The sequence below is a fragment of the Ranitomeya imitator genome, chromosome 6, assembly GCF_032444005.1.
Source record: "Ranitomeya imitator isolate aRanImi1 chromosome 6, aRanImi1.pri, whole genome shotgun sequence".
In the NCBI taxonomy this organism is placed as follows: Eukaryota; Metazoa; Chordata; class Amphibia; order Anura; family Dendrobatidae; genus Ranitomeya; species Ranitomeya imitator.
The window spans coordinates 447,443,130-447,468,675 of NC_091287.1; the positions used below are offsets into that span (position 1 = coordinate 447,443,130).

Consider the following 25,546-nt stretch of genomic DNA (forward strand, 5'->3'; position numbering starts at 1 on the left):
GACAATGATGTCATACGCCAGTGAGGTGCGCGCTGACGTCAGCTACCAGCCTCCGATTGGCTGGCGGCTTTATCTATTGCTTTGGATTTCTTTTTCCCTTAATAATAGATACCTTCATTTATAAACTGCATTTTGTGTTTACTTGTGTTATCTTTAGGTACCGTCACACTAGACGATATCGCTAGCGATCCGTGACGTTGCAGCGTCCTCGCTAGCGATATCGTCCAGTGTGACAGGCAGCAGCGATCAGGCCCCTGCTGTGCTGTCGCTGGTCGGGGAAGAAAGTCCAGAACTTTGTTTCGTCGCTGGACTCCCCGCAGACATCGCTGAATCGGTGTGTGTGACACCGATTCAGCGATGTCTTCGCTGGTAACCAGGGTAAACATCGGGTAACTAAGCGCAGGGCCGCGCTTAGTAACCCGATGTTTACCCTGGTTACCATCGTTAAAGTAAAAAAAACAGCCAGAGCAGAGAAGCACAGCGCCGGGGACAGACAGCGGTAGGTAAGTATGTAGCGTTTGTTTTTTTTACTTTAACGATGGTAACCAGGGTAAACATCGGGTTACAAAGCGCGGCCCTGCGCTTAGTTACCCGATGTTTACCCTGGTTACCGGGGACCTCGGGATCGTTGGTCGCTGGAGAGCTGTCTGTGTGACAGCTCTCCAGCGACCAAACAGCGACGCTGCAGTGATCCAGATCATTGTCGGTATCGCTGCAGCGTCGCTTAGTGTGACGGTACCTTTTGTCTAATATTTAAATTTGTTCGGTGATCTCAAACATTTAAGTGTGACAAACATGCAAAAGAATAGGAAATCAGGAAGGGGCAACCACTTTTCCACACAACTGGTTATATATATATATATATATATACTAGCTGAAGAGCCCGGCGTTGCCTGGGCATAGTAAATATCTGTGGTTAGTGATAGCACGTCACTTCTCTTATTTTCCCATCACGCCTCTCATTTTCCCCCTCACATCTCTCATTTTCTCCCCAACACCTCTCTTTTTCTCCCTCACTCCTCTCATTCCCGCCTAACACTTGTCATTTCGACCTCACATCTGTCATTTTCCGATCACTACACTATTTTCCCTCACTCCTCTCATTTTGCACTCACACCTTTTCATTTTCACCTCACACCTCTCATTTTCACCTCAGTATATACATGTTTGTCATCTCCCTTATATATAGTATACACCTGTATGTCATCTCCTGTATATAGTATATACCTGTATGTCATCTCCCCTGTATATAGTATATACCTGTATGTCATCTCCTCCTATATATAGTATATACCTGTATGTCATCTCCTCCTATATATAGTATATACCTGTATGTCATCTCCTCCTATATATAGTTTATACCTGTATGTCATCTCCTTCTATATATAGTATATACCTGTATGTCATCTCCTCCTGTATATAGTATATACCTGTGTGTCATCTCCCCTGTATATAGTATATATCTGTGTGTCATCTCCTCCTGTATATAGTATATACCTGTATGTCATCTTCTATATATAGCATATACCTGTATGTCATCTCCTCCTGTATATAGTATATACCTGTAGGTAATCTGCTCCTGTATATGGTATATACCTGTGTGTCATCTCCTCCTGTATATAGTATATACCTGTATGTCATCTCCTCCTGTATATAGTATGTACCTGTATGTCATCTCCTCCTTTTTATAGTATATACCTGTGTGTCATCTCTCCTGTATATAGTATATATCTGTGTGTCATCTGCCCTGTATATAGTATATACCTGTGTGATCTCCTGAATTAGACCTCGCTAACACGTTATTTGCTCAGTATTTTTACCTCAGTATTTTTTAAGATAAATTGGCAGCCTGATAAATCCCCAGCCAACAGGAAGCCCTCCCCCTGGCAGTATATATTAGCTCACACATACACATAATAGACAGGTCATGTGACTGACAGCTGCCGTATTTCCAATATGGTACATTTGTTGCTCTTGTAGTTTGTCTGCTTATTAATCAGATTTTTATTTTTGAAGGCTAATACCAGACTTGTGTGTGTTTTAGGGCGAGTTACGTTTGTCAAGTTGTGTGTGTTGAGTTGTGTGTGGCGACATGCATGTAGCGACTTTTGTGAGATGAGTTTTGTGTGGCAACATGCGTGTAGCAACTTTTTGTGTGTCGAGTTGCATGTGACAGGTTAGTGTAGCAAGTTGTGTGCAGCAAGTTTTGCGCATGGCGAGTTTTGCACGAGGTGAGTTTTATGTCTGGTGCCTTTTGAGTATGTGCAAGTTTTGTGTGAGGCAACTTTTGCATGTGTTGCAAATTTTGTGCATGTGGCAATTTTTGCGCATGTGCAAGTTTTGCGTGTGGCGAGTTTTCCATGAGGTGAGTTTTGCACTTGTGGCGAGTTTTGCGTGAGCCTATTTTTTGCATGTGGCGAGTTTTGCGCATGGCGAGTTTTGAGCGGCGACTTTTGTGTTTCGACTTTTATGTGGCGAGGTTGGTGTATGTGTGGTGAAATGTGTGCTGAGGGTGGTATATGTGTTCAAGCACATGGTAGTGTGTGGCGCATTTTGTGTGTGTGTTCATATCCCCGTGTGTGGTGAGTATCCCATGTCGGGGTCCCACCTTAGCAACTGTACGGTATATACTCTTTGGCGCCATCGCTCTCACTCTTTAAGTCCCCCTTGTTCACATCTGGCAGCTGTCAATTTGCCTCCAACACTTTTCTTTTCACTTTTCCCCATTATGTAGATAGGGGAAAAATAGTTTGGTGAATTGGAAAGCGCGGAGTTAAACTTTCACCTCACAACATAGCCTATGACGCTCTCAGGGTCCAGACGTGTGACTGTGCAAAATTTTGTTTCTGTAGCTGCGACGCCTCCAACACTTTTCCTTTCACTTTTTTCCCCATTATGTAGATAGGGGCAAAATTGTTTGGTGAATTGGAAAGCGCGGGGTTAAAATTTCGCCTCACAATATAGCCTATGACGCTCTCGGGGTCCAGACGTGTGGCTGTAGCTGCGACGGTGCAGATGCCAATCCCGGACATACACACACACACACACATACACACACACACACACACACATACACACATTCAGCTTTATATAGTAGATATATATATATATATATATATATATATATATATATATATATATACTGTATATATACACACACTTTCATACTTTCAATAGTTTTGTTGATCATTGGGTGTCAAATTTTGAGACCCCCACCGATCAGTCAAAACACTGCTTACAGAGCAGTGGACGAGCTCAATAATAAGTCTATGGGACCATAAATTCTCTCACCAATCTGTGCACACAGTTCATGCAGGAGCTGCAAATATCATTTTGATTCTATCGGTAGGGGTCTCAGGATTTGGATTCCGGCCGATCATCATAACAATTCAGAGCCTATCTAATATATAAAGCTGAATGTGTGTGTGTATGTGTGTATGTCCGGGATTGGCATCTGCACCATCACAGCTACAGCCACAAAATGTTGCGGCATTGGCTATGTTGTGAGGCGAAATTTTAACCCCGTGCATTCCAATTCACCAAACAATTTTGCCCCTATCTACATAATGGGGAAAAAGTGAAAGGAAAAGTGTTGGAGGCAAATGTGAACAAGGGGGACTTAAAGAGTGAGAGCGATGGCGCCAAAGAGTATATACCGTACAGTTGCTAAGGTGGGGCCCCGAAATGGGATACTCACCACACACGGGTATATGAACACACACACAAAATGCGCCACACACTACCACGTGCTTGAACACATATACCACCCTCAGCACACCTTTCACAACACATACACCAACCTCGCCACATAAAAGTCGAAACACAAAAGTCGCCGCTCAAAACTCGCCACACGCAAAACTCGCCACATGCAAAACTAGGCTCACGCAAAACTCGCCACACGTGCAAAACTCACCTCATGGAAAACTCGCCACACGCAAAACTTCCACACGCAAAAAAATTGCCACACACAAGTCTGGTATTATCCTTCAAAAATAAAAATCTGATTAATAAGCAGACAAACTACAAAAGCAACAAATGTACCATATAGGAAATACGGCAGCTGTCAGTCACATGACCTGTCTATTATGTTTATGTGTGAGCTAATATATACTGCCAGGGGGGAGGGCTTCCTGTTAGCTGGGGATTTATCAGGCTGCCAATTTAGCTTACAAATACTGAGGTAAAAATACTGACCAAATAGCGTGTGAACGCGGTCTAATACAGGAGGAGATGACATACAGATATATACTATATACAGGGGAGATGACACACAGATATATACTACATACTGGAGAGATGACACACAGGTATATACTATATACAGGAGGAGATGACACACAGGTATATACTATATACAGGAGGAGATGACATACAGGTATATACTATATACAAGAGGAGATGACACACTGGTGTATACTATATACAAGGGAGATGACACACAGATATATACTTTATACAGGGGAGATGACACACAGGTATATACTATATACAGGGGAGATGACACACAGGTATATACTATATACAGGAGGAGATGACACACAGGGAAAATGAGAGGTGTGAGGTGAAAATGAGGGGTGTGAGGTGAAAATGAAAAGGTGTGAGTGCAAAATGAGAAAAGTGAAGGAAAATAGTGGAGTGATCGGAAAATGACAGATGTGAGGTCAAAATGACAAGTGTTAGGGGGGAATGAGAGGAGTGAGGGGGAAAATAAGAGGAGTGAGGGGAAGAATGAGAGGTGTAAGGGAGAAAATGAGAGATGTGAGGGGGAAAATGAGAGGCGTGATGGGAAAATAAGAGAAGTGAGGTGCTATAACTAACCACAGATATTTACTATGCCCAGGCAACGCCGGGCTCTTCAGCTAGTAATATATAAAACATTTCATAAAGGGACAGTTACTCTTTTAGTCATATCTGCTGTCAGTGGAATGCAAAGGCTGCTAATCCCACTCTTCTTCGTCCACCACATACGATTTTAAGAAAAGTTTGGGTAAGACTGAAATATAACTTACTGTTCTTGCATCGGTATATGCATTGCCTCTTGCTGGATGGAACTTACAGTGGGGCAAAAAAGTATTTAGTCAGTCAGCAATAGTGCAAGTTCCACCACTTAAAAAGATGAGAGGCGTCTGTAATTTACATCATAGGTAGACCTCAACTATGGGAGACAAACTGAGAAAAAAAAATCCAGAAAATCACATTGTCTGTTTTTTTATCATTTTATTTGCATATTATGGTGGAAAATAAGTATTTGGTCAGAAACAAACAATCAAGATTTCTGGCTCTCACAGACCTGTAACTTCTTCTTTAAGAGTCTCCTCTTTCCTCCACTCATTACCTGTAGTAATGGCACCTGTTTAAACTTGTTATCAGTATAAAAAGACACCTGTGCACACCCTCAAACAGTCTGACTCCAAACTCCACTATGGTGAAGACCAAAGAGCTGTCAAAGGACACCAGAAACAAAATTGTAGCCCTGCACCAGGCTGGGAAGACTGAATCTGCAATAGCCAACCAGCTTGGAGTGAAGAAATCAACAGTGGGAGCAATAATTAGAAAATGGAAGACATACAAGACCACTGATAATCTCCCTCGATCTGGGGCTCCACGCAAAATCCCACCCCGTGGGGTCAGAATGATCACAAGAATGGTGAGCAAAAATCCCAGAACTACGCGGGGGGACCTAGTGAATGAACTGCAGAGAGCTGGGACCAATGTAACAAGGCCTACCATAAGTAACACACTACGCCACCATGGACTCAGATCCTGCAGTGCCAGACGTGTCCCACTGCTTAAGCCAGTACATGTCCGGGCCCGTCTGAAGTTTGCTAGAGAGCATTTGGATGATCCAGAGGAGTTTTGGGAGAAAGTCCTATGGTCTGATGAAACCAAACTGGAACTGTTTGGTAGAAACACAACTTGTCGTGTTTTGAGGAAAAAGAATACTGAGTTGCATCCATCAAACACCATACCTACTGTAAAGCATGGTGGTGGAAACATCATGCTTTGGGGCTGTTTCTCTGCAAAGGGGCCAGGACGACTGATCCGGGTACATGAAAGAATGAATGGGGCCATGTATCGTGAGATTTTGAGTGCAAACCTCCTTCCATCAGCAAGGGCATTGAAGATGAAACATGGCTGGGTCTTTCAACATGACAATGATCCAAAGCACACCACCAGGGCAACGAAGGAGTGGCTTCGTAAGAAGCATTTCAAGGTCCTGGAGTGGCCTAGCCAGTCTCCAGATCTCAACCCTATAGAAAACCTTTGAAAGTCCGTGTTGCCAAGCGAAAAGCCAAAAACATCATTGCTCTAGAGGAGATCTGCATGGAGGAATGGGCCAACATACCAACAACAGTGTGTGGCAACCTTGTGAAGACTTACAGAAAACGTTTGACCTCTGTCATTGCCAACAAAGGATATATTACAAAGTATTGAGATGAAATTTTGTTTCTGACCAAATACTTATTTTCCACCATAATATGCAAATAAAATGTTAAAAAAACAGACAATGTGATTTTTTGGATTTTTTTTTCTCAGTTTGTCTCCCAGAGTTGAGGTCTACCTATGATGTAAATTACAGACGCCTCTCATCTTTTTAAGTGGTGGAACTTGCACTGTTGCTGACTGACTAAATACTTTTTTGCCCCACTGTATGTCATATGACATCCATTTGTATTATTTTATGATCAATACATTAATTTATTTATTACGCTTGCTAACACAGAGGAGGCCCACACAGACATAAGGAGAACATGCAAACTCCTTGCAGAGGTTGTGCTTGGTTACTTTTTCACCCAGTACTCCAATGCTGCAAAGCAACAGTGCTAACCACTGAGCCACCAAGTTTCTTCATTTTGCATGAAATTCTTTTGTGTACTGTGGATATTTTCTACATACTGTATATGACTGGAGAATCCTTTCCGTACGGCACCAATTAATAGGTGTGAAGTACCTTTGACTTGTGATTGCTCAGTTGGGCTAAATATTAGATTTGCCCAATTCTCCATCTTAAAAACATATGTGTCATACTACTTGATGCTAAGATCAGGGTGCAGAACTAAAGTAACTCTGGTTGCGTAACAGGACCTCTTTTATAGCAGTGAATTCCTAAGAGCTCATGCACGTGTCTGATTTTTCCACATAAGCGAAAAACTGACCAAACTTTGATCAGAGTGTGGTCGGAGTGCCATCCGTTTTTCTTGCATGTGCAAAAATTTTAAAAAAAAATTCTCCACCTTCTTCATTTTGACAGTCTGTGAGGATCAGACTGCACTCAAATGTCAACCAAGTAAGGTCTGATATTTTCATGAACCTATGAACTTAAACTTTTGATTTTGATCTCACCTTCGGATCAAAATCGGACGTGTCTCTGCTATTTTCCATGGATCACTCTGTTGGAGGGAATAATAGGACCTGTGCACAGTCCAAAAGACTATGATAGGTACGAGTGCTAACCGTGAAAACGATGGAGGGCACTTGTGCGCAGAAATCGGATGTGTGAATGAGCTCTAAGGGATCCTGCATTGATCTGTCTGGAGCTCAATCAGCAGAAGCCGATTTGTTTTTAAGATATTTGCTTCTAAAATGTAATTACGCTGGTATTTGTACCAATAAGGGTTCAATAACAAGGATAAAAACATGTTTTAAAATGAGGGCAAGTAAGGGTGTCGGATCACTGTAGAAAAGGAAATTATTTATAGAACATGAAATCTCATAATATATGATTTATGAAAAGGTGTCTAGTTAGTAGATCAGTTAACAGTTCAGATGTGTCAGGCACATATTGTACGCATATCTATTAGGTATTGCCATTCATCAGTTTCCTCCTTAGGCCATGGTGTTCTTCCAGTCACCCCTTTCAATAAACCATATGTTTAAAGATTATATCATTGATTTCATATGCTACTTGTTACAGTTTTATTGAAAAACCTTTATCCTGTTCTTTATTGTTACAGTAAATTGTGGCAATTTGTTGTTTTGTTATCTCATTTATTTTCGCCTTGTCTTTTATCCAGACATAACTAGCATCTGTTCAGTCTTTATGGTGTGAACATCATTAATATGGAAGTGAAAATTGCTGACGTGACATTACTTAGGAATCATTATCATGTGTGAAAATCCCACATCACACTGTCTTGGGCCACTTTCAGCAGCTTGTGAATGTTAATATTTTATTATAACACATACAAACATGGTTTCTGGAAAAAAAAATAATTTATCAGATTACTCTGTCACTTTATTCTTGAATATTGCGAGTAGAGATGAGCGAACACCGTCGGCTCCCTCCTTATTCGGCTGCTATAGAGCTTACCAAAGAAGCTGCATCGGGAACCTGGATTCCTGGAGCGCACCCGATAATCAGGTGTTCGGCACCGCAGCTGCATGTGTCGCGGCTGTGTGACAGTCATGACCCATCCAGGGAGAGCCTGTGTGTTGTGCCTGTCACACAGTGGCGACACCGGACACCTGATTATCGGGAGCGCTCCAGGTATCTGGGTTCCCGATGCAGCTTCTTCAGTAAGCGCTATAGTTGCCGAATAAAGAAGGAGCCGACGATGTTCGCTCATCTCTAATTAGGAGTAACACTGTGTCCATTGCTGCTTAGGTCAACACTCTGTAGTGAGAAAGCTTCAGATGGTTGTTGGGGTCTACAATAACTAAAATATACTCAGTCCCAGCAAGCAGAAAGTAGGAAGGCAAGGGAGCGTGTGTTCCTACAGAATATAAGGAGGACCACCTTTAAAGAAGTTAACTGTCCAAATCAATAAGTCTGCAGTCACTCTGTCTCCTAGTGCACGCACAGTGCCCTGTGTGGATTTGCTGGTTCCTGAGCCAGGAACGTTGGTAATTTATGAGTTATGCATATTCCGGGCCAGTGGGCGAAGTCTTGCTTCCATACACTTGTGTTGAGCTAGGCCATGCCCACTAGATGGCCACTCCCACTAGATGGCCACGTCACTAGAAGGCCGCGTTCTTGCTCTATACAAGAGTATGGAGCAAGGCCTTGACTACTAGACAGGCTCTGCCCGGGAGTATGCATAACGCGGAAATCACCGCCATCCCCAGCTCAGAAGCTGAGAAATCCCCGCAGAGCACAGTACGTGCGCTGGGTGATCTCAGAAGTCTGCAGTCATACAGAGTGACTGCAGACTTTTCATTTTAGACCAGGAAACCCCTTTAATACGTTAGTGGAAATTGTGAATTACCATTCAAAATCATAGTGAAAAAGAGCTTCAGAGCTGAAAGCATACTTATTGTTTTGTACATTTTTTTATTTTATAACTTAGTAGTAGAAAATAAAAAAACAGAGGGAACACTGACAAAGATGTTTCAGAACTGGTATGTAATGACAATTTCAAACATTTACCTACACAGACACGTCAGAAGAGCTGACATTGACATATCCGTCTTAAAAACAACATGACCATTGCAGTTGCATGGGAGTAATGTGGAAAAAGTTAAACATACCTTCCATGTCCACCTACTGCAGATGGGATGGACATAGCGCCAATGTCCTTGGTGGTGGTACATTCCACAGTAGTGAAGGGGTTGGGAAGGTGATATTCAGACTTCTTATAGTTATAGTGCCCCCCACCCATGTGATGGCTGCAGTGAAAAAGGGGAGACAGACCTGAATACATTACAACAGGAGGCACCAGGAATGGTGACTATACATTGCTAATGTATTGTCTAATTTTTTGTCTGTGATGAAGGGCCACATACAGACGGGATAACATGGACCCTGTGATGCTAGTTCAGCTTTTATAGAGTGTTAAACAGATGGCAATTTTTTCACCGCCTTTTCTAGTGACAGGTTCTTATATGGCAGACATTGTTTTAGTAATACTTAAAGGGGTGTTCCCATATCCAAGATCGTATCCCAATATGTAGTAGGTGTAAAAATAATATTAGTAAATACGTCCAATTAGAAATAAATTATCGTTTTCTGATTCGCTATGTCTCTGTCCTCATGTGCAGGCATTGCACGACCTTAGGTATCTATAGTTACGACCATTGATATAGTGGCAGTTAGTTGTGAGTCATCGTAACCATGGATACCTAAGGTCCTGCAATGCCTGCACATGAGGACAGAGACATAGCGAATCAGAAAAACTATCCTATATTTCTAATAGGAGGTATTTGCTAATATTATTATTATTACACCTACTACATATTGGGATAGGATCTTGGAGATGGGAATACTCCTTTTCTGAATTTCAATCTTTCTTGCATATACAGATCAGCTATTACCAACAATTGTCATATTGCTTATAGTTTAAGAGTAATCTAGGAAAAATCACTTTGTCATTAGATTATTTAGGACATTGATTGTATCATCTGGAGAATCTAGGTCAGTGAAGGTATTACAATCTGTCTGATGACTATCATTACCTAGCCCAAAAGTAGATTTCTCCTTTGGCTCTTGCAAACTGTATTTCCTATGCAATCCATTAGTGTCTTTCTGCTATCCGTAAAGGTAAGAATGATTACAGTGGTTTTCAAAGGGATTAAAAATCACACACACATCTGTCAATGATAGTGGCTGCTCTTCTCGTGCTGATGTTATACTTTATGTGCTTTAGGTTTAGTAATCCTGTAATATCCCATTTTGTACCATAACCATACCATATATTCTAAAGTATGCCCCTAAGCAAAAACTAAACTGTTAGTTTTATCCAATCATCACACAACAATTAGTAACAAATATTACTTCATTAAAGAAGTTTTACATAAAAGACATTTGTCAATGATAGGGACAAATTTGTGGACCCTCATTGATCAGAAGACTAGAGGTCCTTCTAAATGGAGTCAGGATTGAATGAAACTTCTTGACTAAAGGTACCGTCACACTAGACGATATCGCTAGCGATCCGTGACGTTGCAGCGTCCTCGCTAGCGATATCGTCCAGTGTGACAGGCAGCAGCGATCAGGCCCCTGCTGTGCTGTCGCTGGTCGGGGAAGAAAGTCCAGAACTTTATTTGGTCGCTGGACTCCCCGTAGACATCGCTGAATCGGCGTGTGTGACACCGATTCAGCGATGTCTTCACTGGTAACCAGGGTAAACATCGGGTAACTAAGCGCAGGGCCGCGCTTAGTAACCCGATGTTTACCCTGGTTACCATCCTAAAAGTAAAAAAACAAACACTACATACTTACCTACAGCCGTCTGTCCTCCAGCGCTGTGCTCTGCTCTCCTCCTGTACTGGCTGTGAGCGTCGGTCAGCCGGAAAGCAGAGCGGTGACGTCACCGCTCTGCTTTCCGGCCGCTGTGCTCACAGACAGTACAGGAGGAGTGCAGAGCACAGCGCTGGAGGACAGACGGCTGTAGGTAAGTATGTAGTGTTTGGTTTTTTTTACTTTTAGGATGGTAACCAGGGTAAACATCGGGTTACTAAGCGCGGCCCTGCGCTTAGTTACCCGATGTTTACCCTGGTTACCGGCATCGTTGGTCGCTGGAGAGCGGTCTGTGTGACAGCTCTCTAGCGACCAAACAGCGACGCTGCAGCGATCCGGATCGTTGTCGGTATCGCTGCAGCGTCGCTAAGTGTGATGCTACCTTAATGCTACTCCATTTACAGTGAAAAACTTGCACACATCTATTTGTGCAATGGTTTTCCTTCTTCTTATTGGAATGTGCATATTGTAGATTAAGACTGAAGGCAACAAAATCACAAAGCACACATATGGAAACAAAGGGGAAAGAAATGTGTGACACAATCCAAAGTTAAACCTTTGACTCCCCAGCTTTACACCCCCATGGCATTCTCTGAAGTAGCTTCAGGTTGTCACCTGGTATGGCGTCCAATGATCAGGTCTGCCTCACCAAGAGTTCATTTGTGGAATCACAGCTCTTCAGATAGTGTTAGCAACTATTAGATGTGTTTTGGAGAGGAGATGTTGTAACAAAGTTTTATACAGTGCTGAGTCCTATTCCACAACTGTTCTAAGCCAGAATATGGCAATAATCACTCAATTAAAGAGAAGCTAGAGTCCATCACTGTTTTAAAAGACCACCCCAGTGATTTTTTTCTTAAAATTTCTTCTTTCATTAGCAATCGTGTGTATGTATATTAATTGCAGAAATATACTCTCTTTCAAATTTTCTCAATGTAAATCTGAGATATGTTGTGAGTCTCATAGACTTACATTGAGAAAGTAACCATCGCTCGTCACAAAAGATGCTGTGTGATCAGTAAATGTTACAGATGTGGTCACATAGTGCTGGAACCGAACAGAGCCCAACTGAAAATGGCAGACGTCGGCAAGTAGTGAAGAATAACACTTAATGCATTAACTACAGATACACACATTACTGCTTACAAATGGAGAAATAAAATAAAAAATCAGTAGAGTGCCCCATTAAAATGTGAAGATCAGTCAATCTGGAATATTTTTAGAACCTTAATCGTATCTTCGAGTCAAAAAAAACATTAATCGCTATGATGAAACTGGCTCTCTTGAGGACTGCACCAGAAAAGGAAGACCAAGAAATACATCTGCTGCAGAGGATAAGGTAATCAGTGACCAACTTCAGAAACTGACAGCACCTCAGATAACAGCCCTCATAAATGGTGCCCAGACATCAAATAGCAAACGCTTCTCAATGTCATATTTCCAGAGGAGACTGTGAGAATCAGTTCTTTATGGTTGAACTGTCACAAGGAAGACTCTACTGAAGTAAACAAGAAAGAAGAGCCTTGTTTGGGCCAAGCAATACAAAGATCAGACATTACTGTAGATCAGTGGAAATTTGTACTGTGATCCAATGGGTCAAAATGTAAGATTTTTGTTAGCAACTGACATGTTTTTGTGAGATGCAGACAAAGTGTGTGAATGGTTTCTACATGTGACAGTGCATAGCTGCCTTACTGGTGACACAGTTGGTGATTTTTTTCCAAATTAAAGGCACACTAACCAAGCATATTGACCACAGCATTCTGCAACAATATGCCATGCCATCTGGTTTGCAGTTGGTGGGACCATTAGTTGGGTTGCAACAGGACAATGCTCCAAAACACACATCCAAGCAGTTAATGGGCTATTGGAGCAAAGAGAAGGAGTTGTGGTCAAAGTAAAAGGGCGTTATCTTGAGGAATTTAAGGTTTAGCACTTTTTTACTCCATGTTTCCGTGTATTTTCCTTTGTTTTTTTTTTGCTGTCTTCAGTCTGGATCTACAATGTGCACATTCCAATAAGAACAAAGAAGACCATTGCATGACCTGGTGTGTCCAAACCTTTTACTGGATCTGTATGCATATGAGACAGATGGAGATCGCTGAGCGCAGTATTGTAAGTTGCATAGATACTGAGTGGAGTATTTGCGCGCAATCATGCCACTCCATTCAACTCTGACCGCATAAAGGGAAAATAGATTTCAGGACCCCATTCTCTTGACCAATTGGGATCTAGGCAATACATTTCTCACCTTTTTAAAGCATATCTTATAAATGTCTTTTTTTTAGGATAAACCCCTTTAAGTATAAACTTTTATTATCTAAAGATCATGCTTTTTTCCTGCTGGCTACAAATCCCTTGTGTTTCAATTGTATGATTACGTAAATCTTATATTATTAATCCTGACTTTCATTTATTTCTTTACTATATCTGACTCTGTAAGCTTTTGCCTGGAACATACAGTTGCAGAATAAATTAACTATATCATCGTCATTAGGACCTTAACACTATTACGCCTTGAGATCTTGCTTGCTCTGCGATATGTTGCCTTATAAGCTGAATCTAAATGTCCTAAAGACTGAGGTTGCATTGCAGAAGATAACATGACTTTCTGTTCTATTTGTTCTGATAAAGGGTGGTGTTGAGCCAAGTGGTAATCAACAAATTCCTAACGTTCAAGTGCTCTCAACTGCAGAAACGTCAAACCCCTTGTTTTACCCTAGCTGGTATAAGAGCCAAGCACAGCAACAATCTAAACCAAACAAGCTCCAGCTGAATGACGCTGTGGGTCAAATAGATCCCTCCATGCCTAAGGAAATGACTGTAAAGAAAGTAGACCCAACGGCAGGACTCATTGAGGAGAGTGTGGTAGTGGCTGGTAAGGAAACCAGTCCATCTGCAAATAATCCCCAGGTCAGTCTTTATGTCCATGTTGCCTATATGTGCAGTGACTGTGCTACACCAATAAAAAAAAAACACAAAAACATCTTCTTCTTGTGCTAAAGAAAACATTAAGCCTCATTCGGATGTCTGGTTATCGCATACTAGAAAAAAGGACTGATAATTTTGATCAGAGTTTGATCAGAGTCTGGTCTGGTCTGTTTTTCTCGTACGTTCAGAAAAAAACATTTCTCCACCTTTTCCTATGTGACAGTTCATGAAAATCGGACCACACTTTGATGTCTTCCAAGTGCAGTCTGATTTTTTCAAGGACCTGTACATACTTGCATTGCCAATTTTGATCCGACACTTGGATCAAAATTGAACTTGTCTTCGCGATTTTCCATGGACTTCTTGGTCAGCAAAAATTCATGGCAGGCCCCACAGACTATCACAGGTCAGACCACAGATAGCATTTGTACAAGAAAATTGGACGTCTGAGAAAGCCTTACTAAAAGTGAAGATTAAAAATACATTATAATACTTCTTTGTTGCTCTGGAATAAGTTTATAAACCACCAACCCTTAGTTTAGTATTAGTTTCTGGTTTTAGTTTATTAATATACCTTAGGCTCACAAAAAAATGTATTTTAAGGTTAAAATTGATTATTAAAAAAGGTTGTAAAAATATTTTTTACATTTAATATTGTTTTATAATCTTAAATTGTGCTTCATAATTGTGCAAGGAACAGGTAAAAGTACCGGTATATCAACTTTCACACAGAAGAACCAGTCTACACCGCAAAAAAAATCTTGGTTAATTCAAACTCCATTAAAAACCATACAGCATCAGTTAAGCTCTTACTAATAGCTCCCAAAAAATGTGACATTCCAACTATGTAATTAAAAGTTAATTTCTCATTAGATGCTTTATGTTTTTTTAATGGGTGCTGAATAAACTTTCACCGTCACTATGGTGCTGTCTTCTATTGTGAGAAATTTCCGCCTCCCTGAGCAGTTCTGTGTCCTTTGAGTGAAAAGCTGATTCATTTGATTTACCTGTAGTTTGTGGGTGAGCGAATTGCTAGTGTTATCTTTACCGGAAATCTATATTCTTTACCTATTCTGTACAATTCTAGCTCTGGACATCTTTAATAACCAAAGTGTAATTTTTAAGTTTATGAAATTAGCAAGATAGTATTCTTTCCTTCCTGTAGGCATAAGCTTGTCAGTCACTGACAGTGGGCGGAAAGGAGCTATTGGGGACCCGCCTGCACAAATAGTCACCCGTGCGGCTCTGTCCCCAGCGCCTATTAAAAGTATGTTTTTCTCTAAAATGCTGCAGTATTTCAGAGTCGAACATACATTGCTGTGATCTACAGCCAATGGCTAATATATGCTGCCCACTGATTGGACAACATGTATTAACTGTCAGGTCCCCTTTAAAAAGCCATTTATTGAAATAAATTAAGTCAAAGTATCACCAATTATCTAATCATACATATGTAGCAAAGTTTATCATGAAAAAACAATCTTGATAACTTATCACTAGAGATTAAAGATAGGCGGACCCCTGGAAGTTCAGTTCCGGCAGGTTCGGCAGGCTCAGACGAACAGTTATAAAAGTTCAGGTTTGGGTACTAGAACAGTACCCAGATCCCATTCACTTGAATGGGGGACCCAAAAATCCAGTGCTTTCCATGCTTTTATGTGCATGACAGCGCGGCAAACACAGCTTCTGATCGGCGGTAAAATCAAGCTCACAGCCTGAGCTCGCAGCTGTGACCGAAGGTAAGTTTACCTCCGGTCACTTGCGTCGGCTGATGGGACTACTGCTCCCATCAGCTGATGCCTACTGACGCTAATTACAGTGAGAGAAGGTGGCGGCTAATGGGAGTATACATCAGTCGTTGCCTACACTCAAAGTAAATATTTTTTTTTTAAATGCGTGGGTTCCTCTGTATTTTTTATAACCAGCCAGGAAAAACTGACAGCTGGGGCTGCAACCCTCAGCTGTCAATGTTAGCAATATTGGTTATTAAGAATAGAGGCATCCTCATACTGTTTTTTTAATTATTTAAAGGGAATCTGTCACCTAATTTTGCCCCTATAAACTGCAGCCACCACCATCAGGGACTTATTTCCAGCATTCTGTAATGCTGCAGATAAGCCCCCGATGTAACTTGAAAGATAAGAAAAACAAGTTAGATTATACTCACTCAGGGGCGGTCTGGTGCGGTCCGGGTCCGATGGGTGTCGTAGGTCTGGGTACTGCAGTGTGCAGGTGCCGGGAAAGGTCAGAGAGGCCTGCAGTATTTTGCTCTGCCCTCAACAGGGCAGATAAAGTACGCCTGCGCAGGAGCCACAACAGGAAGCAAAGAAGAGGACGACATCGTATGAAGATGGGAGGCGCCAGACCAGGACCGCAACGCCCATCGGACCAGACCGCATCAGGACCGCCCCTGGGTGAGTATAATCTAACTTGTTTTTCTTATCTTTCCGGTTACATCGGGGGCTTATCTACAGCATTACAGAATGCAGTAGATAAGCCCCTGATGGCGGTGCCCACAGTTTATAGGGCCAAAATTAGGTGACAGATTCCCTTTAAATAAATAATTAAAAAAACGGCTAAAGCAGACAGCTAGGGGCTGGTATTCTCAGGCTAGTAAGGAGCCAAGGATATTGACTCCCCCCAGCCTAAAAATATTAGCCCGCAGCAGCCCACAAAAGGCACATCTATTAGATGCGCCAGCTCTGGCACTTTGCCGTGCTCTTCCCACTTGCCCTGTAGCAGTGCAGACTCAGAGGTGATTTCACTGCCTGTCTGCTTTAGCAAGACTGGTTGTCAAAAATGGGGGGATGCCAAGCTATTTTCTTAAATTATTTATTTAAATAACTCAAAAAACAGCGTGGAGACCCCACTATTCTTGATAACCAGACTTGATAACACTGACAGCTGAGTGTTGCAGCCTGCAGCTGTTAGTTTTGCTTGGCTGCCTATCAAAAATACAGGGGAACCTACGCCATTTTTTAAAATTATTTATTTAGAGCGCAGGCTCTGGCTGATGTATACTCCCATCAGCTGCTGCCTGCTCTCACTGTTATTATCCGACACCAGTGACAGGCGGTAAACTTTTTATCTCCAATCACAGCCATGGGCTCATGCTGTCAATTGACAACGTGGGAACCATGGCTCCCTGACCGGTGGTAAAGACTTTACACCCAATCAAGAGCAGTGTTTGGGGGGCCGAACCCAAACAGTAACACGGACTTCCTGGTGAAGTCCGTATTCGGTGTCTGTTCCTGAACAGTAGGTGTTCGGTACAGACGCCGAACTTTACTGTTTGGGGTCTACCATCTCTGCTAGAGAAAAGCAAATATATTTGAGTGGTAATGAATTCTTCTCAAATTTTGCAAAAACTTGTATTCTCCAGTATATTTGCAATTGCTTAGTTCAAATTCAACAAAATGGCAATCATCTGCAGCAGTCATTTTGATGAAGCCTAGGGATCTGAGCAAATGGTTAAAAAAAGTGATAATAATAGTACTCACCTCACTGATCATGTGTCTCAACTCCCCGCATCCAGTCATCCTGGCCTATGCACCTCTTCTCTTCAGCTTCCCCATTTTGTGCATCTTATTTCATGCCAGTAAAAAAATAGTACTTGTCCTACAAAAAACAAGACCTTATATAGTTATGTAAATAGAAAAATAAAAATGTTATAGATCTTTGTAAGGCGTGGATGAAAAATAAAAGTGAAAAAAATAAAAATAACTGCATTCTTAAAGGAGTTGCCCAATTTCTAATTGGAAAAAAGCTAAAATAAAATGCCTATTTAGAGGAGTTTTCTGTGAAATCTAATACAACCCCTGGCAAAAAATTATGTTCATTCAGTTGTTTAATTTTGTAGAAAAAAAGCAGATCACAGACATGGCACAAAACTAAAGTCATTTCAAATGACAACTTTCTGGCTTTAAGAAACACTAAAAGAAATCAAAAACAAAAAATGTGGTAGCCAGTAAAGGTTACTTTTTTAACCAAGCATAAGGAAAAAAATTATGGAATCACTCAATTCTGAGGAAACAATTATGGAATCACCCTGTAAATTTTCATTCCCAAAAATAACACCTGCATCAAATTAGATCTGCTCGTTAGTCTGCATCTAAAAAAGAGTGATCACACCTTGCAGAGCTGTTGCACCAAGTGGACTGGCATGAATCATGGCTCCAACAGGAGAGATGTCAATTGAAACAAAGGAGAGGATTATCAAACTCTGAAAAGAGGGTAAAACATCACGCAATGTTGCAAAAGATGTTGGTTGTTCACAGTCAGCTGTGTCTAAAATCTGGACCAAATACAAACAACATGGGAAGTGTCATGATTCGTTCCAGGGTTTATTAGTGTCTGCCCTTTTTTCTGGACGGATCATGTCAAGGGTTAAATTTGCTCTGTCTCATTCTGGGTTCAGGTTTGCTATTTAGCTCCCATGAATCTTGCTGGCAGTGTCAGCTATAGCTCTGTCTTTGGCGTGTGAACCTGACTCTGGAGGCCCTTGGTTTGTCCTACTGTGAACCCTGACTTGTCCTGTGTCTGTTATCTCCCCCTGCCTGCCCTTTCCCAGTGTCTCTTTGTTTGCCTGCCATTCTGCTTGACTCCCTGGGTCTGATCTTCTGGCTTGGCTTTTGACTCTGTTTCAGTTTGTCCCTATGGTACCGTATTTGCCTGTCCTGGTTTACTGATCCCTTGCTATGTTCTGACTATCCATTCTGTCTAAATCCGTTTGTACTGTTGTGCTGTCTTATGCTCTGACTTGGCTGTCCTGACCTCGCTCTCGCCACTAGGTGGCGTCTGTTCAGTTGCTCTGTGTGTGCAGCCTGGTTTCCCTACCAGGCTCCCCTGATGTGAATTCTGTTTTCGAACTCCCTCCTGTGGTCATGAATGGTACTTCGGCGAGTTCTGTCCATGGACTCCCTCTGGTGGCTGTAAGTGGAGCTGCTGCTTCTGAGGTTCCTTCCACAGGTGATGTAGTTTATTCTTTGGCTGGCTGTTCTATTTAACTCCACTCAGATCGTTACTCCATGCCAGCTGTCAATGTTCTTGTACTGGTTCAGTTCGCTCTTGGATCTTTCTGGTGACCTGTCTACTCCAGCAGAAGCTAAGTCCCTGCTAGTTAATTATTTGTTCATTGTTTCCTTGTCCAGTTGGCTATCATGATTTTGCCTTGCTAGCTGGAAGCTCTGGGATGCAGAGTGGCACCTCCGCACCATGAGTCCGTGCGGAGGTCTTTTTGCGCACTCTGCGTGGTCTTTTGTAGTTTTTTGTGCTGACCGCAAAGATACCTTTCCTATCCTCAGTCTGTTTAGTAAGTCTGGCCTCCCTTTGCTGAAACCTGTTTCATTTCTGTGTTTGTGACTTTCATCTTAACTCACAATCAATATATTTGGGGGGTTGCCTTTTCCTTTGGGGAATTTCTCTGAGGCCAGGTAGGCTTTATTTTCTATCTTTAGGGCTAGTTAGCTTTTAGGCTGTGAAGAGGCGTCTAGGTCGTGTTAGGTACGCTCCACGGCTATTTCTAGTTGTGTGATAGGATTAGGGGTTGCGGTCAGCAGAACTCCCACTTCCCAGAGCTTGTCCTGTGTTCGTTTAACCATCAGGTCGTTCCGTGTGCTCCTAACCACCAGGTCCATAACACTCCCCCTGGTGGAAGTTGCGCTGTACTGCACTGCAGCAGCCTGACAGGAAGGTTGTTAAAGGCAAACATACTGGTAGACCAAGGAAGAGATCAAAGCATCAAGACCGGAAACTTAAAGCAATATGTCTCCAAAACAGGAAATGCACAACAAATCAAATGAGGAACGAATCGGTGGAAACTGAAGTCAACGTCTGTGACCGAACTGTAAGAAACCGCCTAAAGGAAATGGGATTTACATACAGAAAAGCTAAACGAAAGCCATCATTAACACCTAAACAGAAAAAAAAGGTTACAATGGGCTAAGGAAAAGCAATCGTGGACTGTAGATGACTGGATGAAAGTCATATTCAGCGATGAATCACAAATCTGCATTGGGCAAGGTGATGATGCTGGAACTTTTGTTTAGTGCCGCTCCAATGAGATTTATAAAGATGACTGCCTGAAGAGAACATGCAAATTTCCATAGTCACTGATGATATGGGGCTGCATGTCAGGTAAAGGCGCTGGGGAGATGGCTGTCATTACATCTTCAATAAATGCACAAGTTTATGTTGATATTTTGGACACTTTTCTTATCCCATCAATTGAAAGGATGTTTGGGAATGATGAAATCATTTTCCAAGATGATAATGCATCCTGCCATAGAGCAAAAACTGTGAAAACATTCCTTGAAAAAAGAGACATAAGGTCAATGTCATGGCCTGCAAATAGTCCGGATCTCAATCCAATTGAAAATCTTTGGTGGAAGTTGAAGAAAATGGTCCATGACAAGGCTCCAACCTGCAAAGCTGATCTGGCAACAGCAATCAGAGAAAGTTGGAGCCGGATTGATGAAAAGTACTGCTTGACACTCATTAAGTCCATGCCTCAGAGACTGCAAGCTGTTATAATAGCCAGAGGTGGTGCAACAAAATACTAGTGATGTGTTGGAGTGTTTTTTTTTTTGTTTGTTTTCATGATTTCATAATTTTTTCTTCAGAATTGAGTGATTCCATAATTTTTCCCTATGCTTGGTTAAAAAAGGTAACCATTACTGACTACCACATTTTTTGTTCTCGATTTCTTTTAGTGTTTCTTGAAGCCAGAAAGTTGCCATTTGAAATGACTTTAGTTTTGTGCCATCTCTGTGATCTGCTTTTTTTCTACAAAATTAAACAACTGAATGAACATCCTCCAAGGCCGGTAATTCCATAATTTTTGCCAGGAGTTGTATATGTAAAAACATACAGGTGCATGAACAAAAACTCTTATATAAGTAACAGTTGGCAACATCCAGAAATTCAGAAATAATCCATAAAAAATGGGATACTTTCTGCAGTGTCCATATCTGTCGCCTTGTTGTATCCGTGATGGTTTTATAGTGAGAAGAACTTGTGCCGGTTATTGTGATTGTAATTATCATGATTTTATTGTTCACAGAACATTATCTACCAAACCTACTGATGGCTTATCCTAGGGAGTAACCTTTTAAAGAACTTCTATTTGAAACTAAAGGTCGATAATACTGACATTTACAGATATTTTTGCCTTTCAATAAAGCCAATTTGTGATAAAACTTTGAAACAAAAAAACCCTAATATCCTATTGGTATTTTAAACCAACTTTCCATGCCTATATCCTTCAGTAATAAAAATGATTTCTATTATTTTTCTTCATGGCTGTAAAAAGATTGGTTATAACACTTGCCAGTAATTTCCCTATAATTGGTAGATTTGATTAGAAAATTGCAGAGGTGGCCTCATATCCAGAGCTCAAAAACAGCACACGATATTTATGCACATGATAATATTTGTGGATATACAATATGTGCAAACGTTTTGGGCAGGTATGGAAACATACTGCAAAGTAAGAATGCATTAAAAAATAGCAGTGTTGATAGTTTATTTTTAAAGCAAATAACAAAAAGCAAATTGAATTAACAAAAGAGAAATCTAAAATAAAATCATTATTTGGTGTGTCTGTCCTTGACCTTCGAAACAACTTCAATTCTTCTAGGTACATTTCTACAAAGTCTGGGATTTTGTAGGATTATAGTCAACTGTAAGAGTAACTATTAATACCAAACAGAAGAGAATAATCAGCATTTTCATATGTAGGTTAAATGATATTCATAAACAGAGACAGCTATGTTGGAGGCTTAAAACTGGGTGGGGAACACCCAAACTCTGCTATAAAGGTGAGGTTGTGGAAGACAGTTTCATGTCACAAGTCATATACCATGGCAGGACTGTATATTACATGAATGGAAGACTTCTGTATAAATCCTAACAAATTGATGACCAATATTCAACTCATTGGGTTAATAGAATGTTTTACTCTAAATTTCAATGGCATCATTCTCAGTCCTTGAATGATAAAGCTACGGATCCTAGTTGAAGCCTGTATTATCCTAATGTCAATGGTGAAAGCATGTTTTCTTATTTTCTCACAGGGATTAGTTCTCAGCTTATCAATTCTGACTATATTAATGATACTGCACCATCTCTGGAATCAAATTCAGTACATGATATTTACTTTTATGGGTAGGAAATTCTTTGTTTTCTTCATTTACTAACAGATCATCTTTTCATGCTGTCTAACTAGTTTGCAAAAATGTGCTTTCAACTTATTAATATAAAATACAACTCACAAAAAAATGTGAAAATGCATTAAAGTAGGCCATGTCGAATTTAAACTTGTACAGAATATGGGTCACAGCCATGTATGTATGTAGCGTTTTATTGAATCTAAGAACTGAAATATCATTCATCTGGAAGAATTCTTCTATATCGCAAAGTAAAGAAAGTCAAGAGTCGCAATTATTTGTGTGACCCAAAGTGATAATTTTATATTATTGCACTTACAGTACGGCTGTTTGCTTGATCCCGACCACTGGATTCCTGTGAAACTGTCAGGTCGGGTCATAAGACCTGTGGTCTAGAGCTGCGTCTATTACAGAGACGGAAACATATGCCCTTATTTCTTATTTCTACTCATATAAAAGTGGCTTGATAGTGAAAATCTCATCCCTGCGCCAGTGCATTTGGGAAAGCTTCACCATCACAGCAGCAGTCACAGAAGACGTCCTGTAGTCTGCAGGTTGCAACACTTTTCTCCTGTCCACAAGGCGTACTTATACCGACGACTGAAGAGGGTGACGACTGGATGACACCTATCCTGCTCTCATTGTCTTCTGATATAAAGAGATGGAAATTCTGAAGATTTTATGTGCGGATTTACACAAGTAAAATCCACAGGAGATTACAATAGCAGTGGAGTGGATGTGATTTTATCAAATCAATTCCATGAACTGCTTATTTTTCCTGCACAGAAATTGACCTGTTTGTGCACATTGATATCTCCGACATTTCAATTTCTTTTGTGGATTTTGCATCTTTTAAAGCATCAAGGGTCAATCGATTAAAAAAAATATTCTCCCTCTTGTGGACCTACGTTTTGGACCCTTTTTGCAACCTCAATAAGGGGCCCATTCAAACCTTTTTTACATCGGGCCCAGCTCTTGCCGTTTCTATTAAGCCAAAATTACATCAAAAAGTGTCAGTAGCTAACTCTTGGTTCCATTAAGACAAACCCTTTTGCAAATGTTGTTGATTTCACTGGGGTAACATGTTGGCTCTACAGAAAAAGGGCTGTTACATTTTGAACAGCCAAGTGAATGGATAACTATGTAACACTGAGTACATATACAGTCTTCAACAGTGAAATTGCAACCAAGAAGGAATGCTACTGGTCCTACTGGCCCATTCTAAATTTCATTCCTGATAGACAAATAGCTTGGCGCTACATATATTTGCTTGTTGAACCAGTGGTACGGCCATTTTTAAAAAGTGTCCAAGGAGCCATTTTTCAAAATTTGCATTCATGGCCTTCAGCACCTCTGGACTTGTCTTCCATTGAGAACATAAGGGACGGCATTGGTCAGAAATTGTCAAAGCAGCTGCCAGCAGCGGATCTTGATGATTTGCATTCCCAAGTGCATTCAGTATGCAGAACATTCTTCAAAAACCTGTCACATTGGATAACGCTATTAACCTGCAAATATGGGGTTAATCAGCAGGTTAATCATGTGAGAAAGATGTCCTGCATAGTATTAAAAGTGTGGCATCCAGGAGAAAATGTACTTTATTGCTCCCGGGAGGTGCTGGATTTCAGTCATAGAAGTTTGCCAGCATGGGTTCAGACACCGCTCAGTACACAGTGAGAAGCAGCAAAGTATGCCCGCAATTTGACCGACTGCTATCTGTGCACTGATGAACTGCAGAGCCAGCTGTCAGTCAACCACTTACTGAACATGGAGCGGCGACTGTAGCTGCGCCGTCACACCTGTATATCTGAAAGCTCCTGACTACCGACTACTGGGAGGAATAAAGTTCATTTTCTCTTGGGTACTGCAGTTTCAGTAATGCAGCTGGACACCTTTCTCACACTATTAACCTGCAAATTAACGATTTATCTACAGGTTATTATTATTATTTATTTTAAGACCACCATTGATTCCATGGGGTTGTACATGAGAAGGGCATACATACAAAATACAAATATGAATTACAATGAACAAACTAAAAATGACAAACAGGCAGTGACGCTGCTACCATTAGGCGATTTGAGCTTTTTGGCTCAGGCGGCAGAAGAGAGGGGGCGGCAGATTCTGTAGTACCCGGCCCCTAGAGGCCCCCAGCCAGGAGTGGACATACCGCCAATGCCACTGCTCTGGGGCTGAGAGGTGGAGGGTGACCCCTGCAGGCAGGCCCGGTATCATGTAGCATTGGGCCCCTGTCACTCGCTCCTGTAATCCTGCCAACACCCTCAGCTGGGGAGAGAGCGGCGCGGGAAGTGCAGGAGTTCAAAAGGGGGCGTGTCATGCAGGGAGAGACGCTGGCCAATGAACGCTTTCCTCACCAGACTGAAGTGAGCGCTCACTGGCTGCTGTCTCTCTCTGTCCTCCTGTATGGCTGGTGACTGGTGAGTACTCCCTCCCTTACAGTACAGTCGGGGGCCCCGCCGCACAGCACACAGATACAGCAGTGGAGGAAGAGCAGGACTTACAGTGTGTTTTCTTCCTCCACTGTTCTGTCCCCACTCCCCAGCAGGCTGCAGCATCTCCGTCCTCACTGTGAAGAGATGGGGAGGAGCTCACTGCACGGGACAGCACAGCAGCACCAGGGGGCTGTTATCAGTCTGCTCTGTGCCCCATCCCCCACAGTGAGTTCTGCAGCCCTCTCCAGCTGAACTGACCTCCTCCAAGGCTCATCTGATCACCTATACAAGATTAGTATGTGTGTATGTATATGCTTGTATATGTATGTGTGTACATCTGTGTATGTACAGTGTGCGTATCTATGTGTATGCTTCTGTATGTATCTGTGTATGCATGTACAGTATATGTGTATGTCTGTGTGTATAATATGTGTGTATCTGTATGTGCGATATATTTGTATGTATATACGGTATGTATGTTTATGCGCATGTATGTACAGTATATGTGTATGTCTGTGTGTACGGTATGTGTATACTTTGTGTATATAACTGTATATGTATGTACGGTACGAGTATGTGTACCTGAATGCATGTACGGTATATGTATGTGTATGTACGGTATATGCGTGTATGTATGACGGTATGTGTATCTGTGTGTATGTACAGTATATGTATGTGTATCTGTGTGTATGTACGGTACATGCATATATGTATGACGGTATGTGTATCTGTGTGTATGTACAGTATATCTATGTACGGTATGTGTGTGTACGGTATGTGTGTGTATGTACGGTATATGCATGTGTGCGCGATATTTACCT

General features: G+C 41.5%; 1 protein-coding gene across 1 annotated transcript in view; it reads left to right on the forward strand.

Annotated features, from left to right (window-relative positions):
• The window catches only part of TRIM55 (tripartite motif containing 55), a 234,433-nt gene extending 212,131 nt beyond the window's left edge, over window positions 1-22,302 (forward strand). The window contains exons 9-10 of the mRNA XM_069732331.1: window positions 13,811-14,089; window positions 22,180-22,302. Of these exons, the coding sequence (XP_069588432.1) occupies window positions 13,811-14,089; window positions 22,180-22,302 (402 nt within the window). The remainder of the gene's footprint in view (window positions 1-13,810; window positions 14,090-22,179) is intronic.
• The last annotated feature ends 3,244 nt before the right edge of the window (window positions 22,303-25,546 follow it).